The following is a 12,084-nucleotide window of genomic DNA, read 5'->3' as shown; positions in this document are numbered from 1 at the left end:
TGATCTTTGTTGAAAAGCATTGATGGTTGTATATTATGAGGGTATGTCCTAGACATTTGTAGATTTATGACCCCCCACCAACCTTCCATACTCTAATCAGTGTTCCCATCCTGATGTTGACCAAAAGTCAAGAAAGCTTTGTAGTAAGTCTTCGATTTTGGATGAAGCCCTCTAGGGCCAAAAAAAAATCCTACTATTTCAAATCCCATTTTTAACACTAATTAATTAATAATTATAAAATATTATCATATTCATTGAATTAAAAATTTTTTATTTCACAGACAGATTTAAATAAATATCTTTTAAAGTATAATAAATAATAAATAATAAATAATTATAAAAAATTTTACTGTTAATATAATTATTTGATACTTCAGCTTCTACTTAATTAATGAACTTATTACTTACATATATATTCTAATGATAAAAGAATAATGACATCATGGGCTTAAATCAAAATTTAATTCAATTATCATAAATGAAGCTATGGCTACTTTATTCTATTTAACCTAAACCTTTGTCAACCAAATACAAATCACTTTTTTTTTTTTTAATGAATTTGTAATGACAAGTTTTCAGCTATAATTTTCTGTAGTGATAGAGCCTAGATAGATTTCCTAAAAATCCAAACCTATGTTAATAGGATCGTATAGATATTTTCATAGTGGGAGGTAGGCTTCGGCTTTTCTTAGTTTTCCCCTTTGATTGTGCGATGGAAAAATTATATCTATTACGGCCCCACTCTTCCGTAGCCATACGTGTAAGGCCCGGTAAGTTAAAATTTGGACCGTCCTTTGATGGGCCTCCCAAGTATTAATAACCCCACTTTTTTTTTTGTTTTAAATCTAAAATTTAATTTAATATCGTATTAAAAAAATAATAAAACTTCCTTTATTCTTATCTATCGCATCTACCGTAGTTACTTTATTTACCTGTGGGAAAGGAATTACACCTCGAATCCGTGTCACCTCAGTGTGGAACGCCTCATGCCATAATCTTTAATATGGTATATAAGTTATAAATATATTGTTTAATATGATATTTATTTTTAATATATTTAATTTTAAATGATGACTGATTATAGATAAATATTTTTTAAAATATTATATTAGTTAAGAATTTATATTTCTTATATCATATTAAAATTTTTAAAGTTTAAATATTATATTAAATATTTATTTTAGATAAAAGATAATTGGTGACATTATTTTCTTTTTAAAAAAGAGAACAAGATAGATTAGACTAAAAATCAAATCTTTAAGACTTTTCGAATTCCTATTATTCCAATCCACTGCCACCATAGTGCATTTTCAAGCCGTCTGTCTCATCAATCAAATTTTGATGTTTACGCAAATCATAAATCCTTCCTAGGTTGGCAAACGTCAAATCCTGATTAAAACGTTGGACAGTCCAAGTAACTATCCTTAAACCTCTGGAGTGAACGAAGAAAAGCAACCATAAGACGGACGGAACGAAAAAACCAAAAAAGTATTTCACACCTTCGAAAGCAAAAGCATCGGTCTGCCATTTGTTCTAAAGGGTGGAATAGACCCATCAAAACAACAGACATATCACTTAAACTGTGTATCATGTAAAAAGAAATTAATCGTGTGATGTTACAGAAAGTGCTACCCGGAGATCATTTGAGGTTCCACGTATATACATCCGATATGTTTCTATTTCCGGTTGATAACCCCTGGGACTGCTGGCTGCGTAGTGACTACCACCAGCGTTTTCACGCATGGAAAAGATGATTTCCCTGAGGATCGGTTCATGGCCGTTGAGAAGATTGCCCATGCTTAAAACTTTTCTCCATGACTGATTAGCAGTGGGTGGCGTGAACATATTTGATACAACGTGTCTCTCATTAAGCCTGAGTTGCAGCTTCATGTCAAACTCCTAAACAAGAAGAATGTTTACGTAGAATGTAAGCTCAAGTCAATTGCGGGGCAGTTTCTAAGAAAGGGATGGGTAAAAGTTTTTATTAGAAAAAGTCAAATTGGAACTAAATTCAAGTTACTTCCTAATTTCAACCAATATGTGGTAGTAAATTGCAATATTGCTGAATATTTGCGACGTTTTTATTTTGATTTTAATCAGAAGCCCCAACCTAACATCAATTGGACTTTCCCAAGGAATAGCCCACTGAAAACAGTCCAACTAGAGCAGTGATTCACTAATACCCATGAACAAAACGAGGGATTAATCTGCTAGAATTCTAAAACTGAGATTCATGGCATTGAGGCTATTTACCTTCTGAACACCTACATCAGTTGAGCCCATTCCCATGGTTGGAAGGTAAAAGTTGTAGTAGTCACTGAAAATAGCTTCCGAGATGCGAGGCGCTTGTATGAATTTTCGATGAAGAGAAGCTGCAAGTGATAATAACTTCTCAACATGTTCAAAGACAATACAAAGCCGTCTGAGGTCTTCAATAGTCTCACTGTTGCCAGATGATAGATTCACTGCAACATACACGAGAACTTGAAATTTCAATGACCTCAATTTCAAGGAAGTGCAAACTCGTAAGAATGATGAAAAGTACCTTGCAAAGGCCTTAATGTAGACGCCATAGTACGGTAGAGTTGGTCCATTTTCGTGGTCATCTGCTTCAAGCTTCCGAACTTTGTTTGGTTTAGTGTGTCAGCTGATGCTCTGAAGGCAGTACAAATCATTTGCTCAAGCAGCTGATGGGGTCGCACGGTTTCCAGATAATGAAGGATCTGTAGAGTTTATGAAGCCATGAGGATCAAGCTTAATGTATCAAAGAAAAGCTATACCCAAGCTGCAAGGTTTGAGCAAAGTTTCAAGTCTGAATATTAGTTTACTATATAATCTGAAATCAAGCATTTAATCAATTGTTTCCAAGTAGTAAATCATGTCAGGTAATAACTCTATGCTATTGCCAGTTGGGTCTTTGAGATCACTGAAGAAATGCCCAAGTGAAGATGCGTTGGAACTAACTTCCTAAAAGTTTAAAATAGCTCTGCATCAGCTCCCGTGACATCATCAAAGCAGGAATTTGACAATTGTACAATACTGGGTATTTTTGCCTTGTTTAGTCTGGAGGAGAAGTCAACCTTCAGGTTTTAGCTACCAACAATTCAAATGCGTCTGTATATGGATCAGACTTAAATATTGTTGTCCAGGGTACTTCACAAGATAAGTGAACATTAAAAAAAATGTGACATTTGAGTGATAACCCTCTGCCCTTGGGAGCTCTATGTTGGCAAAAGATAGTTCAAACTCTTATAAAATCAAAGGAGATACCCTTCTCCGCAACAAGTCAAGGTAGGGGGAGGGGGAAGAAGAAATATGCAATAGTACTACAAGCAGAAATCATAATTGAAAAAAGAACGTTTGTTCTTCCCATGTCCAAGCTCACCTTCTCTCCTTCTCGGTTTGGATCCAGCAGTGGTTTCTGCTCATAAGCTGGCAAAATAGGAGCATCATTCCAAATCTTTCGCCACAAGTTCCCATGGTCAGACATTCTCTGTGAAAGTCGTCCTCGAGGAGGCCAGTCATCCTTCACATTCTCTGCAAGATTTTTGGACAGACCATTTGCTTCACTTTCATCATTCTCCCAATCTCTAGGTGAATGCCACCGGATAAAATCTTCAAAAACAGCATCAGGATTGGCAGCTTTAAAGGCTGACATATCTATTTCAAAATTTGAAGAATCATCAGTAAAGATGAGTAAACAAGAGAAAGACTAAACTAAGCACAGATTTGATACCTTAAGCATCATACTTATGAGAGAAAGCTGAAAGAAGGGCAAACAGAGAATGAAGAGACCTTTTAACATCTAATGTCGCATAAGCTTGGACATTATTGTCTCTATCCTATTTGCACTCATACACCAACAATTTTAGTTCAATTGGGAGGGCAATTTAAGAATAAACTCCCCCTTATCCATCTCCAAGGGGAGTGTCTACCTGCAACAGTGTGTGCACTCCTTTGTAGGGGCAGCTATAGTAATTCAATATCCTCTTCCCAGACAGAAAGCCGAAACATGCAGTTCCATTGATGCAGAGTGCAAAAAAGATGACATAACAGTAATGACCTTATTTACAGTTGTACTACCATGGATTTTCTTTGGATGAAGACATAATGGTACAACAGGAATTCAGCAATTGCTTGGATCATAAACTTTTATTTTTAAATACCCAAAATTAGATCAGATTCAATGAATTCCAAAACTGTTGAACTGGGACTAAAATTTTACACAGGAAAGTTATAGCAACAAACAAACCCTCCAAAGATTTCTAAATGCAGAGGGAGATAGTCTACATTAGCAGCCTCATCAGAACAACCTAAGACATAATTCCATACACTTCTGCATTCATACGTGACTACTTCTGCCAGCTATTCAACAGTTTCTTTAGTTCCATAACTATCCCCGACAAAACCAGATGTCCATGTCAAAAAGCTTTATTTGTGTTCAGTGTACCAATTCAACATCGAAGGCAGGGTTCGATATAAAATGAATTTAGTGATCTCTTGAAATTAAAGCTGCCACTGGCAATATCTAATAACTTACAGTATAACATAAAAAAATCTACACAGAAGAAGAGAATTTAAGCATCCTTATTACCTGAAGATAATGTTTCTCTCTCCAACTGTGCAGAAAAACTCTGTAATCAAAAGTAAACGACTTCCTGAGTTACTCAATAATAAAGTTGTTCAAGACAACATAAAGTACAACAAATCCAATAACCTTACATCCACATTATAAATGAAACATGGACAAGGTAAATGTATAAAGGTAAATATATTGCAAACTGTGACCAACAAAGTAAATACTATTCATAATCAGATAGCCATATAAAAACAAAGTAACAAGCAAGCATCCATTAGCCACTGTATAACGAAGGAATATGATATTGAATTGCTAGATGAAGTGTTCCAAATGAAAGCCAACTTGTAAATTTTAAATATTTAGCACAATGAAATCAACACCATTAATTCTTTGATGCCAGAGCTTAATGGTAAACTGAAGGAAGCTGCTAGTATCCATTTTGAGTCATTGATTGTTAAACAGATACACATTATTACAATGCTTAAGGCACATTGAATCTTATTTTGGCTGGAGAGAACTAATACGCTTGGGAAGAGGGTAGAGGGAACACAGGACACAAATTATCCATGCCAAAACCAATTTAGATGCCCAACCTGGTACTTTCTCAAGCAAAGTTCTCCTTTTCAGTTAATTAAAGTAGATATTTCATTGGTCATTAGACAACTAAGTCTAAATTGTTCTACCACTGACTAAGTCTTAAAATCATTAAGAGGTGTTAGAAATAGGATAGCTACCTTGACAATTCCATGTTTAAAACATGACTCCAAGGTGATAAGGTTAAGATTAATGGCTGGTTTGAAGCAACAAAAAAATGAACAAATTGACATTCATAAACAAATAATTTATAAAGACTTTAGGCTTACAAATGAATCACCAAAGGCCTCAACAGCATGGAGTCGTTCTTCATGCATGTCTTCTGTCATGAGCGGTGCATTCTATAATAATTCAAAGAAAAAGACAACTGCTATGTTAAACATACTTAGTTGGAGATTATTTAGTGAAAAGAAAATAAAAGAATGATGAATAATGCAGAGATATAAGAGAAACCTGTGTGAATGGAGCATGCAAGCTCTGACATGATTTCAGAAGCTTCATAGACCCTACAGGACCAGCTGAGCCTCTTCTGATAGAATCTGAAGGGCTTTTATCAGCAGAACACACGTCTTGAGAATTTGTACTAAACTTTGATACAACTGTTTTAGATCCATTAAAACCTTTTGGAGTCAAGGGACTGCAAAAAAACAAAAAGTTCTCATCATGTTTTTATTATAATTCTAGTCCAAAGTAAAGGATGCAGCAATCTATTGCACATGCAGTGGCAACTGCTGACATTGTTTCATGAACTGATAAATTAGTTCTCTCATCTCTATTTCATTGAAGATTTCAAGAATTATAATAACTTACTAATTACTGTGATATGAAAAAAATATTACCAAATACATCTAAATGAACCTTCCAACTCAGGCTCCATAGCTAAATTCTAGCCATGTGATGAGCCAGCTTACATAACTGACAAAGTTGAATTAAAGAGAAGCCGGCATCTCATACATCATTTAAAGCAAAATGGACCACCTAGTCCAACAAGGTGCTTCGCTGTGTCATTGACATCATACTCACTGCCCTGTCATTCTGTCCATCGCAACTAGCAGTACAACAAAGCCAACTACTTCATAATTATGTGACTTGCATTTGTAGATGACATTAGAAGCACACTTTCTTACTCCATCGTCTAAACTTTAAAGCATTTTTTTATGGCTTATAAGCTATAGGTATCTCAACCTTACTAACTCTATAGGCAGAGAATGAAGGCACTTTAATGGGTGTCATCATAAGGATAAATCAAAATGGATGGACTAGAGGCCAAATAAGGATTAATATCTCGTAAATAAGAACAAGAGAAAAAGCGGAGAATAAAAGGATTTGGCAAAGCCATTAAGGACAGAAAAGTTTTATGAAGAAACCAAAGAATGCTCACTTGCTTAGTTCACCTGTCACTTTTGCCATCAAAGCCTTGACTCTGAGCATGAAAACTAGTAGACTTCTCTCCAGCTTGAATGTCTTCCTGCATTTTCCGTCAAATGAAGACTTCAAGCCAAAGACAAGATGAAGAACTACGTCCGTAAGGGAACAAGTTGAATAGATAATGTAAGAAAGAGAGAGGGTTGAAAGCAGGAAAAGACTAAGGGCTAGGCCCCTTTTTCTTGCCTTCCACCTCGCCTTGTTCACTACCAATACAATAAGCACTAGGAGTAGTTAAGGAACAAGAGAAGACAAAAGGTAGTCATGACCTCCATATGTGAAGATGCATCATCATTACTTCCAATACAGTCTTCAAATTCTTCATATAGTTCATGCTTCTTCTCAATACATATTGCAAGCTGACCAGTAAAAGGGCAAAGTGAAATAATTCAATGGCCGTCCTATTGCTTTAAGGAAAAAGAAAAGGTGAAAATATAAAAAACAACTAATTACATAAATAAGTTAAGATGCTTCAGAAACAAATCCCTATTAGAAGAAAAAAAACTATAGGCAAAACAGGAACATACAAGTTCTTGACTGCAAGGTGCAATCAAGGTCATTTTCTATAGGTCTAAGCTTGGACTGCACTATAGCTCTGTAAATCACATTACAGTATGCTCCCATTCAATGTAACTGAAGGCTCTCAGGATTAAGAAAACCATTTTACTAAAAAGCTAGCAGATATTTTTGAGCAGCAAAGATAATTCAGAAATTTGCCAAGAGTTCACAAAATAATCGCATGACAAATAAAGCTATATTTTCTTCAGTTTCCCCTCCAACTTTAATAAATTGAATTAAGTTCACAAGATAGTGAAGTATGACAAAATTCTAAAGTCTTAAAATTAACAATATAAAAGAATGTAAGTGAAAGGAATTAAAATAGAAAGAAGACAACAATTAAAAAGCATCATCCAGCCAGAAAGAGAAGTCAATAATAAAAGCTTGACACATGTATCTCAGTTCATTTGAAAGTCCTACATTTCCACCAATATTAAGTATTAACTGACTTTACTTGATACGTATTCAAAAGCTGTCCAACACTGATCATTAGATTTTATTACCATTTGTAATTTCTGGTTGATTAAACAAGTTGCAAGGTCAATTGAACCATTGGCTGGCATTTTAGGCAATGGCTGTGACTCTTCCCAACACCAACGAATTTCTCGAACAAACTCTATCCAGAGCACAGCAATGGCTAAATACACAAGGAAAAAAGCCAACATTTAGTCAAGGAAAATGTTACAAAGTTAACTACAGATAAATTACTCTCGATACAGTTTATCATGTAAGATTTTCATACATACCACGTATGCTACAATTCCCAAACCATAATGAGCGTAAACAAAACTGCGCAAAGAGAGACTCAACAGGTGCACCTTTAATAGCTCGAGAACTCTTATGTTCGCCTTTAGCAAAATCAGGTAATTGGAGACCTTTCATAAAAAAATTAGAAAGAAACAAGAGAACTTTAAACAAGATGTTCTCCCTTGAAAAGTTATATGTCAAGACAAAAAATTAGTACTCATAGCAAGATGTAAAGTTAGATACTAAGGCCTAAAACTCAATTGAAAATCTTTTGAATAAGAAACTACTTAAGCATGTAAGCCAAGTCGACCATGTCTAATGCAGCCTTACCCACTCATCTTCACCTCTAATAGCCAAAGAGAGACCATTTTTTTTTTTGGGGCGTGGGTGGGCACAAAAGGAGCATTTGCTTATTTCTATCAAAAGATACTGAAATTAAGATGGTAACTTAAGCCAGAGCAGTAAACATCAAGACTGTAAATAAGCACATAGAAAGAGAGATATAAAGCATGCAACAGATCCTTAGAGGTATAACACATCAAAGCGCTTGGTAAAATGGAAAAAACTACCTTCATGGAAGAGATCATTAACCACACGTTCAAGGACCGTTGGTGGCGGTATAACCATAGAGGACTTTAAATTGTCTGAACCAGGGTTTTCAACTGCATGAAATAAATGCATGGATTAGAAAAAATTTTAGACAATTTAAAATAAAATTTCCAGGTAACTTCAACACAGTCTGCAGCATAATATATATGCCAAGATGCAGATAAAGCTATTGAGACCTGAAACAAAGTCCTCCATAAATTGAGCTTCAAATGGCATATCCAGTGCGTTAACCAAAAGCTGCAACTGGGAACCGAATCCAACTCTGTCTCCTTTTGAACTATCACTTCATATAAAAATTAATATAATCAGATGTATCACCTGACAAAGATATTAAGAAACTGACGAATCAAAGGGACCATAAAAACAAGAAGGTAGTCGAATTTGCAGAGGGATCAATCAATACTTCAGGAAAAAAATAGAACCCATAATACAAATTCCTTACAGATTTGGAGACAAATTTGGCACTAGAATCCACTTCTCAGCTTCATGGGGTGAGGCATTTTCCAATTCAGCCATTTCAAAGGAGCTTTCGACCACCTTTTCAGACCAAGTGGTCACTAAATCAAATCCTACATGCATCGAATCCATCAAACCGGTGTCCACCAGCAATGCATAAAGAAAAAGCAGACCTCAGAGCTTCTACCAGCTCAGAAACATTGCAAGTCATCTAGAAGGCACAATTGTCTACCTTTCTCCACTGAATAAAGAAAAATGAGTATCAAAAAACATAAGCTTACCCGTCACGGGATCTTCTGCAGAATACCACTCACTCCAAGGGCAATCATCATCCCAAAGCTTCTTATTGCGATTATCATCGCCCAGACTCACTTCAGATTCTACATTTTCAGCATCAGCTTCTTGGATATCATCGTCCCCTTCGTCATCATTGGGAAGGGTTCGATAGGTGAGTTTCATTATAAGATGTACTTTGAAAATATGCATTGAATGGTCCAATGTAGAGTAAGCCTTCAAAAATAGATAACCAATTAGTATTACTTCATAAAGATAAGAGCATAAGGTCAATGTGGATGCAAAACATTACAAATTCTGATGTAAGCACTCTTGCACAAACAAGGGGAAAGGATAATTTGAGCAGCACGATCATATCCAACACTAAACTAAATTTCAGCTGTATCAGTTAAGATAATTAACATGAAATTAAAATGCTAGTTAAGAAGATCCGATGTCATCTTACTGTCATAGTAATAATAATAGACCTATGTTAAACATAAAAAATCAAACAAACACTATAGTTTGTGAGCTTGGAACAATGTGAAGGTTTTTAATAAATAATGAGGGAACTCACAAACTTAGAAACAAACAACTCATACAATCCTTCCAGATGCATGAACTTTATGGGAACCTGGCTACCAATACGATCTGCCTCAAACCTTCTAGTAAAAACTGTTCCCATATTTTGGATTCCAATAAAAGCCTTTCTTGAAGGGTCATGGACGGGGACAAATGCTGGCCACAAACTGCAGTACCAAAATGTATATAAAAATTTCAGATCCAAAGTTATTAGTAATATTCAATGCAACAGATATACCTATGGCATATGGTACAAATATGAATAATAAATCTAACATAACGCTAACATGAAATAACTGTGTAAACCATAGTATCAAAATAATCTTTTAACAATTAATAACACCACGTGCTGGTATGTTAAAACCCAGAAGATCAAAGAGGCGTATATGCTATGCTACTTCAAACAAATTTCATGGTAGCATTTTTCAGTCAGAAACCACCTTGAACAATTTGTCAAAGCGATTGCAACAGCACTTAAAAGCTTGCTAGCCTCTGGCGCATCAAGAACAACACCGCTGGCACTTTGAGGTGAAATCACCTGCTAGGTGCAAAGGCAGCTAAAGCATCAGATAACATTATACAACAACAGTCTACTCAAGAAGACTATTGAAAACAAAGGAAGGGACAGCACGAGATGCCCGAGCATACCAAGAATTCTTTTACTCCAAAGCAAAGCTGCAAATCATGCAAAGTGCAATTCCAGTCAGCAATTTTGCCTGTACCAATCAAAACGCAAGTCAAAAAACATAAGTTCAAACCATGCTAGGTCAATGATTAACCCATAGAAGCTTTTTTTTTTTTTAAGTACCAGTATTGTTGATTTCAAAGTAGTACTCCATGGAATAGATTTTCGCAGCATTTTTCAACTCAGATTTGACCTTATATATGATCTTAGAGGAATCCAAATGAACAGCTCCCTTTTCCTACAAGATAAATTGGAGAGGAAATCTGCTTTTATTTTAATGTGATCATGATCTTCACCTGCGTTCCTTATTCATATTTCTAAAACAAAATAGCACAAAATATATACATTTTGAATAAAACAAGTTTTCTGAAATCCAAGAATGCGTACCAGCAAATTCTTTGGACCATCAGCTAACCACTGCCGACACGTAGCCTCTATTTCAGATATGAACCTAAAAATACGACAGAAAAATCAGTAATATCGAATTTATAAAGTAAAAAAAGGAAGAAGAATGGATGTGAAAAATGTTATATCATTAAACACCTTTCCCATGAAGAAGCCAGAGTGAAATCATCGAAGTGTTCAACCTGCATCAATATCCAATAAACTTTACATTTTCAAAAAAAAAAAAAAAATCAAAAGAAGTTCAAATTGCTTTCTGATTTTTCTGACTAAAACTTTGAAGTTTGAAATCTAAAACAGGAAAAGCAAAAGAGGAGAGTTGTGAATAAAGTACTTCCTCTTCTTCATATTCTTCTTCAGTTAAATTGGCTTTGCTTGAAGATGCCATACTCGGTAAATCAGCTTGAAATTTTGCTTCGAAGGCGAATCGGCGGTGGCTACGGAAAATTCATCTAAATCAATCGTCCAGAAGAAGAGTAATCTCAGTTTCGATTGAAAGAGAGTTTCAAATCTGAAATTTGAATTAATCAATGGGCATTGAGAAGGAAAATAAATCATACGAGGGTAAAGGAAGGCTATAGTGAAATAGAGAGATCTGGTTTTTACCAGGTGAGACAATTAGATTCTCCCAAGGAAATTTAATTCGCCTAGGTCCCGAAAGTCGAATACGAAAGTTTTGTGAAATTAATTTATCCTCCCTTAAAATATTCATATTGACAAATTTTGCCTATCTTTAGTTAAAATTAGAAATTTGTCTCTCAACATTGCCAGTCTTACCAATTTGGCACATCTACTTAAGGATGTAAACAAATTTATAGGAACGAACTTTGTTATATTAGTGATTTGTTTGTTTAATTAATTAATTATGAAATATTATTTGTAATCATTTGTTAAATTTTATCGAAATCAAATTTGTTCATAAATTATTTATTAAATAATTTATTAATTTTTATAAATAAATTAAATATGAACAAAACTTATTATACTTGTTTATCTATTTGTTTAATTAATGAATTTTAAAATATTATTTGTGATATTTATTAAATTTAATAAATTAATATAAATAAAGAATAAATTTATTCATAATTATTTATAGATGTGATGTTCATTTACAATGACAAAAAAAAAAAAAAAACAGACAATAATCACGGTTTACCAAATTTCTTTTACACCA

At 34.5% G+C, this 12,084-nt stretch overlaps 1 protein-coding gene across 6 annotated transcripts; it reads right to left on the bottom strand.

The window, feature by feature from the left end:
- Nucleotides 1-1,469: 1,469 nt before the first annotated feature.
- On the bottom strand, nt 1,470-11,540 carry LOC111284829 (uncharacterized). Of its 6 annotated transcripts, none has more exons than XM_022873824.2 (22): nt 11,245-11,540; nt 11,052-11,095; nt 10,896-10,959; nt 10,632-10,746; nt 10,472-10,539; nt 10,264-10,361; nt 9,819-9,990; nt 9,250-9,478; nt 8,955-9,081; nt 8,689-8,795; nt 8,473-8,565; nt 7,903-8,031; nt 7,660-7,793; nt 6,868-6,957; nt 6,568-6,641; nt 5,627-5,810; nt 5,443-5,514; nt 4,595-4,634; nt 3,386-3,660; nt 2,546-2,723; nt 2,254-2,465; nt 1,470-1,899 (listed from the first exon to the last, which is right to left on the bottom strand). In XM_022873824.2, the coding sequence occupies exons 1-22, from the start codon at nt 11,296-11,298 to the stop codon at nt 1,603-1,605; spliced, it is 2,856 nt and encodes a 951-aa protein (XP_022729559.2). In that variant the 5' UTR covers nt 11,299-11,540; the 3' UTR covers nt 1,470-1,602. The 6 variants fall into 6 exon arrangements, with proteins under 6 accessions (XP_022729559.2, XP_089618022.1, XP_089618023.1 ...); XM_089761896.1 differs by having other exon boundaries at nt 8,689-8,789; XM_089761897.1 differs by having other exon boundaries at nt 9,876-9,990.
- Between the last annotated feature and the right edge of the window lie 544 nt (nt 11,541-12,084).

Source organism: Durio zibethinus, chromosome 6 (assembly GCF_047325235.1).
Source record: "Durio zibethinus cultivar Kanyao isolate XHJ-2024 chromosome 6, ASM4732523v1, whole genome shotgun sequence".
Lineage (NCBI taxonomy): Eukaryota > Viridiplantae > Streptophyta > Magnoliopsida > Malvales > Malvaceae > Durio > Durio zibethinus.
Note: the sequence above shows the minus strand (reverse complement) of the source record. Positions and strands in the feature narration are given on the sequence as shown.

Coding starts and splice junctions, on each gene's coding strand:
- LOC111284829 (XM_022873824.2), bottom strand. CDS start 11,298: ATGGCATCTTCAAGCAAAGCCAATTTAACTGAAGAAGAATATGAAGAA. Junction 9,991..10,263: donor GCTTTGACAAATTGTTCAAG/GTGGTTTCTGAC, acceptor TTGGTACTGCAG/TTTGTGGCCAGCATTTGTCC. Junction 9,479..9,818: donor AGTTGTTTGTTTCTAAGTTT/GTGAGTTCCCTC, acceptor CTATTTTTGAAG/GCTTACTCTACATTGGACCA.